General features: G+C 41.0%; 2 protein-coding genes across 2 annotated transcripts; both read left to right on the top strand.

Moving 5' to 3' along the window:
• Positions 1–9,374: 9,374 nt before the first annotated feature.
• LOC147277823 (pathogen-related protein-like) lies at positions 9,375–12,120 on the top strand. Its single transcript, XM_086255731.1, has 4 exons — positions 9,375–9,512; positions 10,133–10,265; positions 10,382–10,683; positions 11,917–12,120. The coding sequence occupies exons 1-4, from the start codon at positions 9,375–9,377 to the stop codon at positions 12,118–12,120; spliced, it is 777 nt and encodes a 258-aa protein (XP_086111857.1).
• An 8,673-nt stretch (positions 12,121–20,793) lies between these two features.
• LOC147277822 (uncharacterized) lies at positions 20,794–22,251 on the top strand. Its single transcript, XM_086255730.1, has one exon. The coding sequence runs from the start codon at positions 20,794–20,796 to the stop codon at positions 22,249–22,251; it is 1,458 nt and encodes a 485-aa protein (XP_086111856.1).
• The last annotated feature ends 62 nt before the right edge of the window (positions 22,252–22,313 follow it).

The following is a 22,313-nucleotide window of genomic DNA, read 5'->3' as shown; positions in this document are numbered from 1 at the left end:
GGCATAGGACCGATCAGATCGAGTCCCCACTGCGCGAACGGCCAGGGGCAGGATATGGAGGTCAGAACCTGGGGAGGTTGATGGGGGACCGCGGCAAACTGCTGGCATCTGAGACAAGCGCGAGAGAGATGATCTGCGTCTTTGTTCAGCGTTGGCCAGAAGTAACCCTGTCTGATTGTCTTGTAGGCAAGGGCTCTTCCTCCAGAATGGTTTCCGCATATCCCCTCGTGGATTTCTCTCAGCACATCCTGACCTTCTTGGGGAGTGACGCACCGCAAGTAGGGCAGGAAGAAACTCCTTTTGTAGAGCTGACCATTGATCATGCTGAACCGAGCCGACCTCGTCTTGATGAGACGTGCCTTGTCTCTCTCCGGGGGAAGGATCCCGGAGACCAAGTAATTGATGATCGGCGTCATCCAGTTCGGCTCGGTCTCAGTCTGCATGACGGTGACTTCGTTTTCGGCGGTGCTAGGTCTGTCCAGGATTTCAACTGGAACGTGTCTAGCGGATCCGGTGTCTGTGGCCGAAGCCAAACGTGCCAAGGCGTCGGCTCTGCAGTTTTCTGCCCTCGGGATTTGGGATATTTTGTACTCATGGAAGTTCCCAAGCAGCAGACGAGTCTTCTCGAGATAGGCAGTCATGCTAGGTTCTCGAGTCTCATACTCCCCCAATATCTGATTGACGATGAGTTGGGAGTCGCTGAAGATGTTCAGTTTGGTCGCGCCGAGCTCCTTTGCCAGCCTGAGTCCGGCGATGAGAGCCTCATACTCTGCTTCATTGTTGGATGCTTGAAATCTGAAGCGAAGGGCATACTCCATCACAACTTGTTCTGGGGAGATCAGAACAAGCCCGGCTCCACTTCCCATGGTGTTGGAAGATCCGTCCACATAGAGGGTCCAGGTGAGGAGGTCAACCTGGCTGTGATCGCCGTTTGAGTTCGGATCAGACGCCGCTGGCATAGCGTCGGTGCGAGGTGGATCCTCCGTCGAGGTGGTCGACTCACAGATGAAGTCCGACATGGCTTGACCTTTGATGGCCGTCCTGGGACGGTAGATGATGTCAAACTCGCCGAGCTCGATTGACCACTTGATGAGCCGACCCGAAGTCTCGGGTTTTGCCAGGATTTGTCTGAGCGGCTGATCCGTCAAGACAACGATTGAATGAGCCTGGAAGTAGGGTCTCAGTTTCCGAGCCGAGCTGACCAGGGCGAGAGCCATCTTCTCGAACTTTGGATACCTGGTCTCGGCATCGGCGAGAGCTCGGCTCGTATAGAAGACGGGGTGTTGTACACCGCCGACCTCTCTCACTAGAACTGAGCTGAGAGCCGAGTCAGAGACAGAGAGGTAGAGAAAAAGTTCTTCACCTTCTTCTGGTTTGGATAAGATGGGAGGTTCCCCCATGTGCCTTTTCAGATTTTGAAAAGCCTGCTCGCATTGGGGGGTCCATTCTATGCCCTTCCCTGCTCCCCTTAAGGCTTTGAAGAAAGGGAGGCACCGGTCGGTGGATTTTGAGATGAACCGGTTCAGGGCGGCGACTCTTCCAGTCAGACTCTGGATTTCCTTGCGTGTCTTTGGAGACTTCATGTTGATCAAGGCCTGGATCTTTTCCGGGTTGGCCTCAATCCCCCGTTGGCTGACCAGGTAGCCAAGGAACTTTCCTGACCGAACCCCAAAGACACATTTGGCTGGGTTCAGCCGCATCTGATATTCCTTCAGGACCCCGAACATGTCTGAGAGGTCCCTGACGTGATCGTCCGCCTTGATGCTTTTGACCAACATGTCATCCACGTAAACCTCTACGGATTTGCCGATGGAAGATCTGAACATGTGGTTGACCAGCCTTTGGTAGGTGGCTCCGGCGTTTTTGAGGCCGAAGGGCATGACCTTGTAACAGTACATGCCGCGATCCGTTATGAAAGATGTGCCTTCCTGGTCGGACTTGTGCATCAGGATCTGATTGTATCCAGAGTAGGCGTCCATAAAGCTGAGGAGCTGATGTCCTGCTGTTGCATCGACGAGCTGGTCTATCCTGGGCAAGGGAAAGCTGTCCTTGGGACAAGCCCGGTTCAGATCGGTGAAGTCCACGCACATCCTCCATTTCCCATTGTTCTTTTTCACCATGACCACGTTGGCAAGCCAATCGGGGTAGTTGACCTCCCGGATGAATCCGTTGTTTTGCAATTTGGTTACCTCTTCAGCCATGGCAGCGTATCGGACCGGATCGTATGACCTCCTCTTCTGACGGACCGGTTTGCATCCCGGATCGGTGTTCAGCCTGTGGGTGATCACGTCAGACGATATGCCTGGCATGTCATCGTAAGACCAGGCGAACACTTCCGCATTGGCACGGAGGAAGTTAATGATGGCAGAACGTTGCTCGGGGCTGATCTGAGTCCCCACTCGGACGAGCCGATCCGGTGTCTCGGCCGAGATCGGCACTTCTTCCCAGGCCTCGGCGGGAAGGGGCCGAGATTCTGGGTTCGGCTCGGAAGTGAAATCGAACGTCTCCGCCCTCGGCCACCTGCCCGAATCAGCGATGGAGTCGAGTTCCTGTGAGTTCGGCAGCTGACCCTTCTGCTTGATCGAAGCGGCGTAGCAAGACCGAGCCAAGCACTGGTCTCCCTGAATGACGATGCAGTCGTCGCCCACCGGACACTTGATAAGGAGGTTGGCGTAATGGACGATGCAGTCGAGGTCGACCAGAGCCGGTCTGCCCAGAATGATGTTGTAGGCTGACGGCCGCTTGACGACAATGAAGTACGTCATACAGGTCTTCTTGATCGGTCCCTTCCCGAGCGAAAGGGGAAGGTAAATGTGTCCGAGGGGCTGAACCACTTCTCCCCCGAATCCGACCAAGGCAGGTGTATCGGTCTCCAGCTTATCCTCGCCGATGCCCATCTGCGCGAACGCAGAGTGGTAGAGGATGTTGACTGAGCTCCCTCCATCGACGAAGGAGCGCGCAATGGTAGTCCCGGCCACCTCAGCCACTATGACGACCGGATCATAGTGGGGGAAGATGATCTCGTTTGCCTCGTTCGACTCAAAGGTGACCGGCGCCCAGTCCTTCCGCTGTCTTTTGGAAGTGCTGGGCTGACCTGCCTGGATCGACAGGGACTCGTGAGCTTGAGCCGCCTGTCTGACATACTCCTTCTGGGATCGGTTCGAGCTTCCCACGAAGGTTGGCCCTCCGCCGATCGATCCGATTGCAGCATCCTGGACCTCGATGGTGTTGGTGGGCTTCTTCAGCGCGGCCTTGGGTACTCTAGGCCCGCCGGCCAGGAATTGGTTGATCTTACCCGCCCGGGCAAGAGTCTCAATTCCGTCGCGGAGGGCGTAGCAATCACCCGTGACGTGGCCGTGATTGGAGTGGTACTTGCAGAAGACGCCCTCCTTGATTTTGTCTGGGGGGGGTCCCTTGATCTCCCTTGCAACTGGGAGTTGGTCCTTGACCTTGGAGTAGATTGTCTCCAGACCGGCATTGAGGGGAGTGTACTCCGTGTACTGGACAAACTTGGGTCCCTTACCCAGAAGTTGGCGTGGCTCCTCGGTCCTGGTCTTCTTGGATTGGACCTGGGGTTTGGGACTTGCAACCTCTCCCTCCTTTCTCTTGGTCGGGGTCGGCTTGGGATTCAGGGCCTCCACCTGAGCATCCCATTCCTCAGCCCGCGCTCACTTAGTGGCTTCGGCAGAAAGCTCATCGTAAGTGGAGGGAGGATTCCTCATTAGGTGGGAGCGGAGTCCCCCAGCATGCAGACCTTGCATGAGGGCATTCTTTGCTGACCTATCGTCGCAATCGTCGCACTTCGTATACTCGATGTTGAAGCGGATCAGATAGGCCTTGAGGCTCTCCCCTTCTTGCTGCTTAACGAGCGACATATCGTTCAAGTTGTAGAGTCGTTCGGATACAACCCGATATCTCGCCAGGAAGGCCCTTCGGAGGTCGGAGAAAGAATCGACGGAGTTCGGTTGGAGAGTTCGGAACCATCCCCGAGCCGAGCCCTTCAAGGTCGAGGGGAAGATTCTGCACTTCGTGGCTTCAGATGCCTGGCGAGCCTCCATGGCGTATCTGAAGCTGTCAAGATGGTCGTAGGGATCCTTGGTCCCATCGTACTGATCCATCTTGGGGGGTTTGGTGTCGCGGGAGACCTCAGCATCCAGGATTCTGCTGGTGTACGGGAGGGGAAGTTCCTCTCCGTGGTCGGCCCTACCAGTGTACCCCCTGGAGACCTCGACGTGGCCGAGCCGATCGTGGACGCTCCGGATTTGGTCCTGGACCAGAGTCCGGACAAGATTTTCCACGTCGGGCGGGGTCGGCTCGGCCGCATTTTCCCCCGAGCATTCGGCCTGGTTACCGAGTCTCTCACTCACCGGCTGGCGAGTGATCCTCTCGCTGACCGGTCGTCGATCCGACATGATCATAGTCGATCCCAGTCGGTCGCTCACCGATCGCCTCCCTGAGTGAGCTCCTGATGGGGAAGGATCCTGGCTGATGATGGGGCCGAGCCTATCCCCAATCGGGACCCTGGCTTCAGCCGAACCGACTGGACTGTTGGTCCCCAACCTTGATTGGGCCGGGGGTCGTTGGTTTGTATTCGGGTCGGCACGGTCTCCGTCTGAATTCCTGAGGACACGTTTCCCGAAAGCCGCCTGTTTTCGTTGAAGAAGACGGTGGGCGTTCAGGCACTCGGCCTGTTCAGCCGGGGGCATGTCCTCGAAGCCCGGGAAGACGTGATCCGAGTCCTGCCGATCGGTCTGGTCGTTCGGCTCAGCAGGGGTGCTTTGCCGAGAAGGAGATGGTGAAAGGACCTCCTGCTCGGTTCGGGTTCGGCGCGATCGGAAACCCGATCCCCCGCTGTTCTCGAGCTGAGCACGATGGCGTGCAAGTTCGCCGGCCAGCTCGGCCTGTTTTGCAAGCAGCTCATTATTCTGCTTCAGGAGTGCATTCTCTGCGGCTAGATGTCGCCGGCTCACCTTGAGGAATTTATGAGCAGCTCGGATTTTCGAGGGACCTTTGGACTTTGATGTCCTGGGGAGTTGTGCTCCCCTCGTTTTCTCAGGCGTCTCAGGCTGATGTTGTTCATCATTCTGAGATGTTCCTGAGGAAGAGCTGGTGTCCCGAAAAATGGTAGTCATGATGACTCGCGTGAAGGAAGAGCTTAGCGCTTGCGGTGATGAACACAACGGCTGAAGTCACTTCCCACAGACGGCGCCAATCTGTTGATGCAAATTCTCGTAAGGTAGATGCAACAACTTAGATAAGCTGATCTGGCTGATCAGGTGCTTTGCTGGATGATGAAGTGGATGCTGGTTGAGATCTTCCTGCAAGAGAAACAAGGTCAAGGGAGATGGACCGGTGTGGTACCAGCCAAACACGCTCCGATGATGAAGTCAGTGGTGGTGTTTGATGGTGGATGAGGAAGAACAAAGGAAGAACTTTGGGAGAATGGGAAGAACAAGGCAAATGTTCTGGGCTATTCTCAGCAAGTTGGGCATGCTCTTGGGAGAGTGGAAATTTTTGTATAAGTGTTTTTTGTGTGGTTGCGTAGTCCTCGTTTTTGCACATATGACTTGATATATATAAGCAAAGGAAACCTTAATGAGTAAGATACCTGCATGTGAATGAATGGTTGCCAGAGACCCACGTACCTGGTCAGACCTAGTTGCATGCTCAGCTGCCTGCTTCTTCAGCATTCAACGCTGCATTGAATGCTCCATTAAATGCAAGGCTGGAAGGTTCAGGCAGACTGCTCCAGTAGTCATGAATGCAAGCCTGATATCCCCTCTGTCAGAAGATTTGTGTCAGGTGCATTTAAGTGTGGCGGTTCGTCCCAGCGTGATCTTCCCGGGAATGGTGGCGGAGAGCCGAGCCGAGCCGATACAAGCACATGTTCTTATGCGTAGACATAAAGTCCATGTGTGATCGGATCGGGCATGGGATTCAAGACCGAGCCGATCCAGTAGACTGGGACCCTTCCGATCCCTAACTGGTTGACGCCAGAACTTGAAAAGAGACCGTGCCCCGTGCCGAGCCGAGCCGAACCGGAATGACCGTGGTGAGATGGACACTCGGTCCATTGAAAGATCATCGGTTCGGCTCGGACCGAACATGGTGGGCCCGGCGTGGAAATTCGATCTGAGCTGGCAGAGGAAATGCTGACCAGTGATGATGTGGAGGTCAAAGTTTGACCATAGAAAGTCAACTCCGAGGTGGGTGTTGACCAGCCACGTGTCGAGCCGTGATTGGCTGTTCGGATTGATGTGGATTTTCCCACAAACAGTGAAGGAATTGAAGCATTTAACTCAAACTAATTGATAACAAATGAAGAGAGTTCAATATCTTATACACGGATACACCACTATGACATAACTTATAATTTAGATGTAAGCTTTTTCTATCAACGGGTAGATCATATATATTTTGATTAATTAAGAGAAAAAAGGGAGATAATTTGACCTTAATTTGGAAAAACTTTAATGTACGTAACCGCATTAATTATAGTCATAATGAACTCTTCATGTTTTTTTTAAGTTTTTGATTAATTTAGTATTGATACATAGATACACTCTAGACTTTTCCAAGGGTCATATGTTTTGATTAATTAATCATAAGAGAAAAAGGGAACGATTTGACCTTTGGAAAGAACTTTAATGTAACTGCATTATTTTGATAATCATAAATTCATAATGACCTTTTCAATTTTTTTTTCTATGGATTGCTAATTGGTCTTAACAATAAATAAATAAAAAATCGAAGGAGCTGCCATAATTTTGTCACTATTAAACTGGAATATACAGCCCAAGTGCATGTAGCATCACTCATTAATTATGTCAGAGACGGCGGCTCAATAGAAAGTGAGGCCTAAGGCAAGGCTTTTCAAATATATTATTTAAAAATATTAAAAAAAAATAATTGAAAAATCTATCTTCTTGCTTTTTGAGATGCAAAATTAGTGATTAAATTTTGGCTCAAGTATATTTATATCAGTAATGCTACACTTACCACATTTTTATACCACAATTTCATATCATCTTACATGACATTCATACATTAGACACTAAATATTAAAAAATAAAACCTAAAAAAGAAAAAGGAAATACCCTTCCAGTAAAGTAATGACACATCAGGTGGAATACAAATGTGGGACAACTAGCATTATTGTATTTATATCCACCAACTATAAGTACCATTTCAAGTTGGTCCACGAACTATAAAATATTTCAAATTTCCTCATTAACTATATGGTTCATTTCAAGTTGATCCACGAACTATAAAACATTTCAAATTTTTTCATTAACTATAGGGTTCATTTTAAGTTAGTTCACGAACTAACAAAAAACATATAGAATGGTAGACAAAATCGGGTTGACAAAAAAACCGAATCGACCGAACCAGATTATTTATATATATTTTTTTATTTTTTATTTATTATATAAAAGTTATATATTTTAAATAAAAAAGGTATAAGGTGTTTTTCGTACATGCTGGGTTCGAACCCATGACCACTTGAGGAGAATGAAAGTATAAATTCCCACTACACCATTTAGTCACTTATGATATTTAAGTACATGCAATATATTTATAGGTATACTGATACTTGAAATATAATAATTTATAAAATTATAATTGGTATTCTACACTATAACCTTATACACTAAACCATAAAGTCTGAAACCTTATACATTAAAAATTAACCCTATACTCTAATAATTTTAGAATATAAATTATAAATTATAGTTTTGGACTTTTAGTAATATGCTTACAATATAGAAACTATAAATTATATAAAATATAAACTAGTAAAATTTTTAGACTTTTTGCAATAATAATATTTAAATAGAGACCTAAAATAATATCTTAAAAAAAAGAAATAATATATAAAATATATTTAATTTTATAAATTATTATATTTCAAATATCTGTATGCCTATAAATATATTGCATATACTTGAATTTCATAAGTGGTTAAGTGGTGTAGTGGAAATTCATACTTTAACTCTTCTCACAAAGTCATGAGTTCGAATCCCAATATGTGCAAAAAACACTTTACATCTTTTTTATTCAATATATATAACTTTTATATAATATAAATATATAATAAAATATATAAATAATCCTGTTCGGTTCGGTTTTTTTGTCAACCCAATTTTGCATGTCTACCATTTTGTATGTTTTTTGTTAGTTCGTGGACCAACTTGAAATGAACCCTATAGTTAATGGGGAAATTTGAAATGTTTTATAGTTCATGGACCAACTTGAAATGAACCTTATAGTTAATTGGAAAATTTGATATGTTTTATAGTTCGTGGACCAACTTGAAATGGACCCTATAGTTAGTGGATGTAAATGTACTTGAGCATTAAATTTTTATATTCAAGTTGTTTTACCAATTTTTTTTCAATAGATAACTGTGACATTGTTGACCGTAAATAAGTTTTTATTAGTTTTAATTTTGAAAAGCTTCGTTTTGCAAAAGCGACAGTTACAGATATTGTCAATAATATTTTATATGCAATCCAAATATTTGAAAAAAAATAAAACAAGTAAATGGCTCTGCAATTTTGAAGAAAACAATCTTGATTAGTATAAAAAATCATATTATTACACATTTACACACCAATTTTGAACAACCAAAAACCAAAAATCGAATGACAAATATAAAAAATTAGCAAAAACTTACCAGTTATCCAATGAGGCAATGAGTCTTGACTATTGAGTTTGAACTTTGAAGATTGAGAGTTGAGACTATTAGAGAATAGAGATGAGAGGGACTGAGAGACAAAGAGAATAGAGAAGACTAGAAGAGATTAAGAGATTTAGAGAAGAGAGAGAGAGACGAGAACTTGAGAGTCTGATGGGAATAAGGAATAGACAACAAGTTACAAATGTAGAGTCTAATGCTTAATTGTAGGCGTGCAACTGTGCAAGTACAGCAATCACTCAATCAACATTAATTGTAGAGGTGCCGTGTGCAACATTAATTATAGGCATAAGGCATGTAGGCTACAAGGCTAGTAGGCTTCCACTAATACATTAGGCCTAAATTTTTTTTTTTTTGTTTCAAAGAGAAAAGGATGGAGGCTTTTAGGCTTCCATAGTTCCATTATAAATTTTTTTTTTTAATAGTAGAGTAGTCGACTATCAGACTATGTGAGGCCTTTCAAAATTTGTGGCCCTAGGCCTGTGCCTTGGTCGCCTTGGGCCTTAGCTGGCACTGGTCATAGATGACACGTGTGTGGTACTATGATACCTACTGTAAATGATGTGGCAGGTAAATTAATTTTTAATCTTAGCCGTAATAATTTCTTTTGCCTATATAATTACAAGTACTTAAAACATATGATCCAGCAGTCTGGTTCCTATACCATATAAGCATTATGGCATCTTCAAGTGTTGAGGGAGACAAGTACCGTTCCTATTTGACTGGTGAAGGAGAAAAGAGCACTAAGTGGAAGTTTGGTGCCCCTCCCAACTATGATGTTGTTAACAAGCGTTTTGAAGAAGGCAGAACCAAGGTCTCTCTTTCTCTCTCTCTCTCTCTCTCTCTCTCTCTCTCTCTCTCTCTATATATATATATATATATAGAAGAAATTGCACCTTTGGTCCACTTTTTCTTTAGACAGTTCTATATTGGTGCACGATCTTATTTTCGTTCTATATTGATCCACTAACTTTGTGACGTTTTCCATTTGTAATCTAAACCGTCAAATTAGCACAAACGATCGTATATTTTATATGTTGTGCACATAAGGCACTAGCTGTTGTGGTACACTAATTCTTCACTTAGTTCTATATTGGTTTACTAATTCTTCACTTAGTTCCATATTGGTTCACAATAGAGCTCCTACGTGCGCGACACATGACTAAAATAGACGGCCGTTTGTGCTAATTTGACGATTTTGATCACAATGGAACACGTCACAAAGTTAGTAGACCAATATAAAATGAAAAAAATAACATAGACCGGCCAATATAGAACTAAGTGAAAAAAAAATTGACCAATGGTACAATTTGCTCCTCTGTGTATAATTTTATGTGTGTGAGAGTGTGACGTCTTTTTGCTTTTTGGCTACGTTAGTGTATGTTATATTTTCATAATTAATCATTTAATATGTGAAACTTTTATTGATGGAAGATATGGCCATCTGGGTCACTAGAAGAAGAGGTGCAGAACCTTGTAAAGACGTGGAAAATGGAGCTTTTCCATAAGGCCAGCCTTGAAGATTTCAAGACACTTGATCCCAACAATTTCACTTTCAGCCTAAATGGTAATATTATTAATTATTATTTAGTGATCAAAGTTCTGTTCTTAATAATTAGATAATTATTAAGTGGTTTCAATAAAAATTAATTATTAAATTGAAAATTATTAATTAATGGACAGGAAAGAAAGGCATAACCCTTGAAGAAATAGGCAAACTTGGAGGGGGCTATAACCCCTTGCTTCAGACCTCACTGCCCGAGAATCTGAGGGGCTATAATCCTGATAAGGAAACAGCGGAGTCATCTCATAAGGCTTTCACAACAACATTCCCTCGTGGGTTTGCCTTGGAGATCCTCCAAGTCTATTATGGGCCACCACAGATTGTGTACAAATTCAGGCACTGGGGTTACATGGAGGGCCCTTTCAAGGGCCATGCCCCAACTGGAGAACTTGTGGAAGTCTATGGAATGGCCATTTTTGAGGTACTTCTCCCTCTGCTTGTGCAAATTAAAGCTAGTTGATGAGTCCCACCATACGCTTTCACAGATTTATATGGGCTAATGCGCTGTTTGTGTCATCCAATGTGTCGATATTAATGTGTGACTCATTTCTTTGTGTATATATATACGCGCCACACGTACACACACACACACATATATATATATATACACCTATATGAATGACTCTTCCCTGAGTTCCCTCAGATAGTATTAGATTGCATACATTACTCTAATCCAACTATTTGGGAATTAAACTAAATCATCTACTATTTATTTAGTTCTTCTTTTGTGCTTTCGTTCAAAACGGCCTCGTCTGAGATGATAAAAGTTTAAAGCGAGTTGGTCAAGGTTAGCAGAGGATGAAAACTCTTTCCACATCTCTAAGCCTTCTTTGCCAATTCAAATACGTTGAAAATACACTCAGTTCTGGCTTGAATTGGGAGCTGGGTGAGTGTTGGTCCGATTTCATGCAACAACAATTACATATATAAATGAATTCTGATTTGATTGATTTTTTGTGAAAATCTATGAAGTGCAGCATAAAAATGAACAATTTAAATTATGAGATTACATATTTAATGGACCAAAAAAGATTACATATATATATATAGGTCCATTGACTTTAGGTACTAAATTATAATGTTTTTTCATTTCAACTACTAAAACATTTATGTCATTTCACTTTAGGTACTAAATTTCAGTTTAAGTACCAATTTTAAAAAACATGGTTATATCGAACTGTGACTGTCTAACAGTCATAACTTTTTTATTGATTTATTGTTTTTTCAATATTTGCAAGGCTTAAACTTTAATATTTAGTTTTTAGGTTATAGGACTTTATCCCCCAAACCTAAATCAAAAGGATGAAACCCTTAAAAATTTTGATTTTTTATAAATTTTAAATAGTCACAACTATGACTGTTCGACAATTACAACTGTAATTGTTAGACAGTCACAACTGTATAACAAACTGATTTGTGACCTAATCCAAAATGTTTTACTCTAGGTTAGTACCTAAACTAAAAAAAATTAGTGTCTTGCTGCTTTATTAAAAAACTATTGATATTTGGTAGTTAATCCTAATTTTCTATATATATATAATATATAGATATATAGATATATATATAGATTATTTTCCTTTCTATCGCCTAAAAATTTAATACAACTAATGTTATTTGTTTTATCTCTGCCTGTTTATTTGGACCAAACTAACAGGTGGACGAGCACAACAAAATCGTGAAGGTGGAGTTCTTTTATGACCTTGGACAACTACTTGGAGCTCTCTTGAAGGGTGCAAAATTGAGTACTGCTTCCAAAGAGATAGCTTCAAGCTGCCCTATCCTAAGCAAGGATGAAAAGATCGACCATATCGGCAATATTTCCGCCAAGATATCAGCTTTTTCAGTTGTTGATATTTAAATGGCATGTAAGATATTTCACCGATATATTAGCCGGTGAGTTCTCGGACAGAGTGGCAAGCTATCGGAGAAATGGGAGAGCTATCGGCAATTTGGATCCCTTTCTTGTCGACATCGCTCTCTCTATCTCTCTGTCTATTACTCTGTTCTCTCTCTCTCTCTATTACTCTGTTGCCACATCTGTTGTTTTAATTAATTTGTGGGCAAGGTTAATAATGTGGGCTACTGCTGATGGTGGGCTGGTATATTGGCCAGTGAGTTGTTTGTAATTGTGGGTGCGTTAATAATGTGGGTCAGTATAATTAGGTTATGGGCAATAGATTTACTTTAATGGGGCTTTTTAATGTAATATTTTAGTGGTTTAATACGGTGAAGTAGCCATATTTAAGAATTTCTCACTCAATATAAACTATGAGTTTGGTGATATGAGTTATGTTATTTAGGTTAATTAAGGGTTATGTTATTTGGGTATTATATTTAGATATTTTATACTTGATTCTCCTGATGTCCACCTACATATCATATATTTATTATACATATACTAGTTTATGAAATTTATTTGTTTAATACATATATCTCTTAGAGTTTTATTAAAAATCATATGTTTTTATTGACTAACACCGATATTTTTCGATATCGATATATATATATATATAAATTTGAGGATCGATATTTAAGAAATTTTTGATATTTTCAACCTTGATCCTAAGGAGTACATGGTAGTAACTAGTTTATCTATAACTTTACGAGAAACTATTGTGTGTCATCGTAACACGTACTGATATAGTGTTACTAATTCACTTTAATTAAGACAAGTGCATAATTATTAGTATCTAAAACCTCTACACCCTAAACAATACATTTAAAATTGTATACGTATTACAAATTGAGTGAATTAGTAATACCATGTCAACATGCCATGAGACGTTACAATCATATACAATAATTTTTGTAACTTTATTTTCTATAAACCATGTATGTCTGGTATCAATAATTTGTGCCCATTTAAGCATATAAAAGTTGTAGTGCTTGGAATATTATTGGTCAACACTTTTTTTTTTTTTTTTTTTGTGTAGGGGGGCCAAAGCCCAAAAAGAAAACAAATTAACTAAGCTAGAACAAGCCTAGCTCTAGAAAACCCTGCAGCAAACAACAATTAATGAAACAACAACAGTAAGAGGATCTGTTCACAATAGCAAGAAAATAGAGAATCAAAGTATTGAAACCAAAGAAAGATGAGAGAAAGCTTTGTATCGTATTATTCATCATAATAACCCATAACTGAATATTACAATCAATATATGCATTTATGAAAGCCACCGACTATACTAACCAAACTAACTAACTAAGCCAATCAACTACATATACGTGGAAACTAGCTGTAGACAACTGTAACAAACTAATAAAATACTAACTGTCTATCATCCCTCCTCAACCTCAGTAAGGGGACCAAGTCTAAGGTTGCAACAATGTTGAAAATGCAGAGGGCTATGAAGACCCTTAGTCAAAAAATCTGTTGTATTGTACAGAGTAGGCACATATTCCAAATCCAAATCACCATACTGAACTCTCTCTCTGAGATAATGAAAATTTGTATCAAGATGCTGGATACGAGAATGGAAGACTAGATTGGTTCCCAAAGCAAGAGTTGAAACATTATCATAGCGTATGAGTGGATGAGAAGGCAAAGATACATGTAAATCCTTAAGCACATTACGCAACCAAGAAAAATCTAAGACAGTGTTGGCCAAAGCCCTATACTCAGCCTCTGTAGAACTTCTAGCAACAATACCTTGCTTCTTAGACTGCCATGAAACAGGATTTCCTGCAAAATAGACAATAGATCTAGTGGTGGATCGTCTATCCTTGATGTCTCCTCCCCAGTCAGAATCTAGCCACACATTCCCTTTTAATCCTAGCCATCCATTCACTCACCACTCATCTATAAATACCCCACCACTTCCATCATCTTCATTCACACCAAAAGCTTGTTTCTAGAGCTTCTCTCTCTAGAAACTCACTCACTCACTCACACACACACACACACTCTCTCTCTCTCTCTTGATTAAATATAAATTTTTGTATTTTGATTATAGCTTGAGTTCTAGAAGTCCGATTGGCAAGCCGTTTTCGCCTACATGTTCGTGGAGCCGAGCCCCACCTTCCAGAGTTGAAATTCTACATAAATTAGGAATTTCATTTTGAAGCCTTTAGCAGCCCCTTCAACCCTTGTTGGATTTCTGCTGAAATTTCATTTGATTTATACTTTTTTTAATTAGATTCTTTTATTCCGTTATTTTGCTAGTCTAGTTGTACCGAGGTTTTGCCTGTGCACCGTCTTCTACAGGTAAGCTCGTACCCCAACTTCTTTAACAGTTGTTTATTTAAGTTGTGGTTCTAGATGACACGATACTTAACTGTTTAACTGAAATTAGATTAATAATATATTGAGGCCATATATGTGGTAACTCAACAACGTGTTGTCTAAGAGCAGGCCATGAGCATACATGCGTTGGAGACTGGGCCAGAGCTCCCTCAGTTTCCTCATGCATTGAACTGGACACATTGTAGGTTAAACATTGATCAATCTCCTCCATTTAAATTAAAATGAACCTAAGTAGAAACCAAACGGTCTGACATGATTGTTTGTCTCGGGGAGCAGGGTCATACCGGATCAAGAATTTATAGAAGCCTAACAGTTACACTAGTGTTGAAACTCTAAATTTTACCTAGTCTTAACAGACAAGGTCCGGGGTACGGTTTGTACATTCCTAATAGCTGTCGTTGGATTTGGAACTCCAGTTTTCCTAATAGGTATGCAAGGACAAAGTAGACATGGAGACAGGCAGGGCTTCCACATTGGTAATAGGTAGGGAGAAAACACCACGTCCCGGTTATAGGGTTTTCTCGTATTTTGTTAATACTATATATTATCAAATTGTTTTTAAGTATTGCATGGATTTTGTATGGCATACTTGTATGGATTTTATTGTAATTATCATTGCGACCTGAGAGTAAAAGGCCCAGTGTGGTATTCTTGGGTTTCGATCCCCTAAACCTCTTAAGGCGATGTTTACGGATGGGCTAGTTGAATGTCCTTCTGGGGAGGCTAGCGTATGTGGTATTCACCAGGAATGGATACTCTCGCTACCATATCGATGATTGATTGGATTTTGGTATGGGTAGTTGGCCATTTGTGTTGGCAGGTAAGAATTCTGAACTTGACACGTGTTAGATTTTCACAAAAGATGTGTGACAACATGCAAAGGTTTTACTCACTGATTATTGTTGTGGATATTCTGTTGTGTTGCATTGTTTCACTTTGGTTTTCCTCTCATTGAATATATATATATATTCAATGATCGTATGTGATGCTTGGCAGAAAGAATATATATATATTATACCTTCATTATCATTTTCAAACCTAACTTGGGATTTCCCCCGAGGGGAAGCAATGATCGTATGTGATGCTTATCCCCTACTGTACTCTTGTGAGTGTAGATCTCCCAATGAATAATGACTTGGAATAAGGCCGATGGAGTGGCATCTATATCATGTCAGTTTTAGCTTCCTGTCTATTTGGTTTAGATTCTTTCTTTGGATCAGTGGTGGCGTCTCCCTTCTTTTGCAATAGGTGTTCTACACATGCAGATTCCAAAATTCCAATCTCTTTAGCACTACTTCATTAGTCGCCAAATCACTCTGAATATGGGTTGAGATATCTCTGCTGTTTGTTTTATGAATATCTACTTAATGCTTTAGTAGGGTTATCTATATTTTGGAACTCATGACCCTCACGGGTTAGTTTTATATTTCTGTTTAATAATAATATTTCGAGGTATTATTCAGAAATACATTTCGCTGTAATTTCTATATTCTGATCCAACCCGAACGAATTTTAAAAAAGCTTATCTTGTTTTAGGAAGCTTTGAGATATAATACTTAGTGGTAGAAGTATTATATTCTCTGAATTTCTAGAATGGGTGCCGCTGTGACATGGCCAGTTTCGGGGCGTCACAACTTTACACCAGGATTCAGACCATTTTCGCCGTAACCCCAAGAAATGGTTTGAAAAAAAGAAAAACAAGGATGCATGGCGAAAACATATTTCTTCAGATTCTTTTGATTCAAGTATGGACAGTAACCCCCCAATCGGTCACTCTTGGCGGGTTCCGCCAGGAGCTAATTATTTTAGGGGTTATCTCTAATCGAAGCCCATTAGCTCATTCATGCCTGAATTTCTTCGGCAAAAGGTCGTTTCCCCGAAGAATGTACCCTTAGAGCAGGTCTTGTTTTAGTTTAGCAACACTTTTGACATTTTTGATGGCTTTGTATTGACTTTTTTTTTTTTTTTTATATGCCCCCCTTTGCAGTTTACGCCAGAGATTGAGGCTGAGATGGCAGAGTTCTTGGATTCTTTTTCTTCTCCGCCTGCAAAGCTTCATTCACCCCTACAGCTCTAGCCATAATCTCATGTATTGAGACATTGAAATCTTTGGTGATCCTTGATGCAACGGCCATATGCGATGAAGAAAACTTGGTGAAGCTCTCCTCCACGGTCAACCCTGGTTCTGGGATGATTGTCTGCCAGCTTCGGCACTCCCAACAAAACTATTTATTGATACCTCGCCGAATGGCTCTGTATCAATCTTCATTTGTTGTTTGTCTTTTTGAGGGAACTTGAGCTTCCCCTCTTCAATAAGTCACACATGCCTGTGGCATGAGTGTACTTAGCATGATATATACAGAAGGCTTTTCCTGCCAGTTCTTCCTTCGGCGGGATAATGTGGTCCACCGGGAGCTTAATTACTTTATCAACCCTCATTTGATCAAAAATCTGATTTGCCTTCGACAAATCGAACTCGTAGTGTTTGGTCACGTTTAGCCTAAGGGTGTTCCCTTGCACCTAATAAGAAATTACCTGCCAGTAACCCCGGGTTTTGCCAGAGGTGGCTTTGCTAATGCCGAGCATTCGTACGGCTTGTCGATGATGATCTCGGCCAAAGAAATGTCAGCTTCCTCCAGAGATTGCTCTTCATCAGCATTCATAAAGTGCATGACCGCGCCTTTATGAGGGTTGTTTCTGGCCGCGGCCCTCTTCTGAGTTTTTTCCTTAATTAAACGAGCCACCCTATCTATTAACTCATAAAGGTCCCAAAAGTTGACTCCATCAAAATGCTTCCTATATTCGAGCTTGGCGAATTCCTTCTCGGCCAAAGCAACTCGGAAGTTCATCCTCGCCCTTCTGAACTTTGCAATGTGTGCTGAGGCTAACTCATTCTCCCTTTGGTAAAGACTTTCCAGTTTGCAACCAACACTTCCTCCTCATAGTGATAGAATTGTTCATGGAAAACATCCTTCATCTCTCTCCAAGAGCCAATTGTATGTTGCTGCAAAGTCATGAACCAAAATGCAGCCCCAGTAAGAGATGAGATAAACATCCGCACTTTCAAAGATTCGTCCCTGACATGTTCGCCACATTGCGCCGAGAACCTTGCGATGTGCTCAATAGAAGATACCCTATCATCTTCTCCCGAAAACTTGGTGAACTCAGGTTGCCTAAAATTTCTGAGGTAGTCATGGTTCAAAATTGCCGCTGTGAACGGCAATTTGTATGCTGGTCTTGGGCGCCTGCCCTGATCTCTCATATACTCCTGGAGGAGATTTTTCACCGTGGCCATAGTAATAGGTTGATTATTGTTTGCATGGAATAACGCCTCATCCTCAGCATCTCTGAATTGTCCTCTTGGCGATAGTCTTGGCACTATAAGAAAATTATGTTTGGGCGACGAAACAAAATTTGTCGCCTAAGGTGGTGACTTTAGGCGACAAACCTTAACTTTCGTCGCCTAAACTCATGACCATTCAAGCGACGAAACTTTTCGTTGCCAAAGGTAACTTTAGGTGACGAATTTTACATTCGTCGCCTAAAGTTACATTATGTGATGAAAATTCTTTGTCGCCTAAACTTCACCGTCAAAATGGCCCCAACGTTATTCTTTGAGCGACAAATTTGAGCGACGTAAAATCAGCTTCGTCGTCCTAAGGTATTTTGAGCGACGAAAATACACCTTTGTCGCTCAAAGATATCTTAGGCAACGACAATAACCTTCGTCGCCTAAAAACGCTTTGAGCGACGCATAATTTCGTCGCCCTAGGGTATTTTGGGCGATGAAAATAGCCTTCGTCACTCAAAGATCCCTTAGGCGATGACAATGACCTTCGTCGCCTAAATTGCCCAATGTCTTTCCATGTGCATTTATATTTATGTATAAACATATGATGCAATCATGTTTTAACGATCCGAACCGTTCATTTTTTAGTTCCTCACTCAAAGATCATCCCTGCAAAAAATCGGCCCAATCGAATGTGTAAAAGTTATGTAATGATGGTTGAACTTATGAACGATCGTGGTTTTTCTAATGATAATCGAACGGGTAGATGAATTCCAATTTGGTCGATTTTTTGCAGAGATGATCTTTGAGTATGAACACAGAAAATGAACGGCTCCGATCGTTGAAATAACGTTGTGGTTTTCACAATTATTGAAATGACTAGGGTTAAATGAAAAAGTTATAAGAATTATACTCTTCAAGTGTATTTATATGTAAATGCTCACATCTCGATCGTGTTTCCAATTATCCGAACCATTCATTTTTTAGTACCCCACTCAAACATCATCTCTGCAAAAATTTAGATCAATCGGAGATGTAGAAATTAAGTATTGGTAGTCGAATTAATGAACGATCGTGATTTTTCTTATGATAATCGAACATGTAGATGAATTCTGATTTGGCCAATTTTTTTCAGGGATGATATTTGAGTACAAATGAAGAAAATAAACGGCTTCGATCGTTGAAATCTTGTTGTGGTCTTCACAATTATTGAAACGATAAGGTTTCAATGAAAGAGTTCATAGAATTATACTTTTAAGTGTTGAAACTATTCATTTATATGTAAAAGGTCACATATTTATCGTGTTTTCAAAGATCTGAACCATTCATTTGTTAGTTCCTCACTCAAAGATCATCTCTCCAAATAATCAGGTCAATTGAAGATGTAGAAGTAAGGTATCGAAGCTCGAATTTATAAACGATTGTGGTTTTTCTAATTAAAAGGTATTTAGGCAAGGAAAATATTATTTTGGGAGACGAAATGGTCCGTTGCCCAAAGTGTGAAATGTTGGCAGGATGAAACGGTGCCCTAGAATTTCAACACCTTAGGCGACGAAACCTATTCGTCGGCCAAAGCTAATTTAGGCGACGAATGTTCTATTTCGTCGCCTAAAACTTTCGGGATTTTTAATCCCTGCTTTCCCTTTTCTTTTCTAGTTTGCTATGTGACTCCATCTCTCTAAAGCTTTCTCATCTTTTATCTCCCATCCCTAATCCCATCCTATCTCATCCTAGCCCGAACCTGCCCACCTCATTTCTCCGTCTTCTCTTTCTCTCTCATCTCTCTCAATCTCTCATCCCTAGCCCCCCCCCCCCCAAAACACACTCACCTGAATCGCACTAGCTCTCTCCGATCTCCCAGCTCTCTGATCTCTCTCCTCTCTTTCTTTCTCATCTCTGATCTGTCACCCCCAGCCCCTCCAAAATCCCCGAAACCCACAAAAAATTCAAAACCCTAACCCACCCCACCATAGAAAACCCACATGCAGCAAACCCCCATTGCAATTAGTGGGTTTTTCTGATTTTTTTTTATTTGTGCTTTTTTCTGGGGTTGTTTTTTTTTTTTTTTTTTTTTTTTTTTTCCATTTTCATTTGTGGGTTTTGCAATTATTGAGTAATTTTATGATTTTTCGCATTTTGATAAATTTTTTTATAAGAATTGAGGAATTGCGGAATTTTGATTTAAGGAATTCGGGAGTTTTGAAGAATTCGGGAGTTTTTAAGGTAAATTGTTTAATGTTTCCTAATTGTTAAAATGTATTAGTTTGTATGCTTGTTAGTAATTATAAAATTTATTATAATGATTGTATGTTTTTAATTGTAAAAATTATTAGTTAGATTGTATGTTTTTAACTATAAAATTTATTTGTTAGTTTGTATGTTTTTAATTGTAAAATTTATTAATTAGTTTGTATGTTAAATTTAGTTTAGTTGTATTTTGAAATTTATTTTATTTATTAAATGTATATCCTTGGGGTAGAAATATATATATATTTATTGGGATGGTGAGGAAGAATTGCAAAGTTATCTAGATATCTATATATTCAACTAGTTGTGCAAAGTTATTAGTGGATAACTTTGTCCAATGCGTTCAACTTAAATACACCTTAGACTCGTTCGAGAGTCTGTTGGACGTGCGCGTGGATGCAATGTGTGACTGCGCTCCAATATTGATTCTTGAATTGTTCAATTTATCCATGGACAGTTTGAGAGTGCACAATTATGTGTTGTGGTTAGCGGTTCACGTGACGTGGTTTTGATCAAGGAAATTTTGTTGGCGTTTCCTAATGTTCTTCGAGTGCATACTAGATATTGATTTTTAATATTTACGTCGTGCACTTGGAGAACCATTGGGAGATGTTGTCGAAATTTTCTCTGATCGAATCCACATCACGCGAACCACTAACCATAACTCATAATTGTGCATTCTCGAATGGGATAGGGCCCTTACCAGAGGCAAAAGAAGACGAGACACATCTTTTGTCTAATTGTCATATAATATGGAAACAGACATTATGGATCGGCAGTGGATACATAATCTGAATTATGTTAGTGAGGTTGCAAAGAAACATGTCAATGCTTGGAATCTTGTAAGGTGTTTGTGCCGGAAATGTAACAACGGTTACTCGAAGACATTACATGAAGTACAATGTCATTTGTTAGACAATGGGATGTCAGACAATTATACAACATGGTATCATTATAGTGAACAGATGGTGGCTGCTTTGACTTCCTCGAATGCTTGGAAAAGGAAGCAACCTACGAAATTTGTTGATGATGATAATGACCAGGTGATGGGTATAATAAACGATGCTTATCTATACGCGTCACGAGATCAAGGTCAACCTATCTTTGAGGAAGTTGGCGTTGAAAATGATGATGGATTGCCAGTAAATGTTCAAAGTGAAGAGTTTGATAAATATGAGAGATTGTTGAATCAAGACAAGCGAGAATTGTACCCTGGTTGCAAAGAGTACTCGGTACTAACTGCCGTTATGGAGTTGATGTGTTGGAAAGTCATGTTTGGGCATTCGAATCGGGGTTATGATTACTTGATAAGGATTTTTAAACGGATGCTTCCAAAGAACAATTATTTACCTGAAACTCATTATCAAGCAAACAAGGTGTTGAAAGATCTTGGATTGGGGTATGAAAAAATTCACACCTGCAAGAATAATTGTGCATTGTTTTACAAAGAAAACAAAGGGAGAGATAAATGTCATGTATGCAATGAGCCGAGATATCAGAATAAGTCTAAACATGGAAATAAAAAGATTATGAGAAAGGTGTTGCGTTATTTTCCCCTTAAGCCAAGATTGCAACGATTGTATATGTCGACACATACTGCTAGTGACATGAGATGGTACAAAGATAAGCGGGTTGATAACGATGTGATAAGGCATCCTGCAGATGGAAGCGCATGGAAAGAATTTGATAAAATATATCTCGATTTTGCAGCAGTACCTCGAAATGTCAAGTTGGGACTCGCGTTAGATAAATTTAATCTATATGGGAATATGAGCACATCCCACAGCACTTGGCCGGTCATTGTGGTTTCTTATAATTTGCCTACTTGGAGTTGCATGAAAAAAGAATTTACAATGAAGTCGCTATTAATTCCGGGACCGCAATCTCATGGCAAGGAGATTGATGTGTATTTGCGGCCGTTGATTGATGAGTTGAAAGACTTGTGGCAAAATGGTGTGTTGACATATGATAAGTCGACTGAAAAAATGTTTACCTTGCGTGCAACAGTTATATGGATAATCAATGATTTCCCAGTTTATGGGAATTTGTCAGGCTGGAGCACAAAAGGTTATAGGGCATGCCCGGTTTGTATGCAGGATACAACATCTGCTTGGCACGGTGGAAAAGTATGTTATATGGGCCACCTACGATGGTTATACAATGGTCATGATTGGCGTATAGAAACAGAGTCTTTTGATGTAAAAACATAGATGCGCAGGAGACCTAAAGAACTTTCAGGCGATGAAATCTTGAGTCAATTGAACAACATAGA

Source organism: Dryas octopetala, chromosome 8, assembly GCF_963921425.1.
Source record: "Dryas octopetala chromosome 8, drDryOcto1.1, whole genome shotgun sequence".
Lineage (NCBI taxonomy): Eukaryota > Viridiplantae > Streptophyta > Magnoliopsida > Rosales > Rosaceae > Dryas > Dryas octopetala.
The sequence above is the reverse complement of the archived record's forward strand: the minus strand, read 5'-3'. Positions and strand labels throughout refer to the sequence as shown.

Coding starts and splice junctions, on each gene's coding strand:
- LOC147277823 (XM_086255731.1), top strand. CDS start 9,375: ATGGCATCTTCAAGTGTTGAGGGAGACAAGTACCGTTCCTATTTGACT. Junction 9,513..10,132: donor TTGAAGAAGGCAGAACCAAG/GTCTCTCTTTCT, acceptor TATTGATGGAAG/ATATGGCCATCTGGGTCACT. Junction 10,684..11,916: donor ATGGAATGGCCATTTTTGAG/GTACTTCTCCCT, acceptor CCAAACTAACAG/GTGGACGAGCACAACAAAAT.
- LOC147277822 (XM_086255730.1), top strand. CDS start 20,794: ATGGAAACAGACATTATGGATCGGCAGTGGATACATAATCTGAATTAT.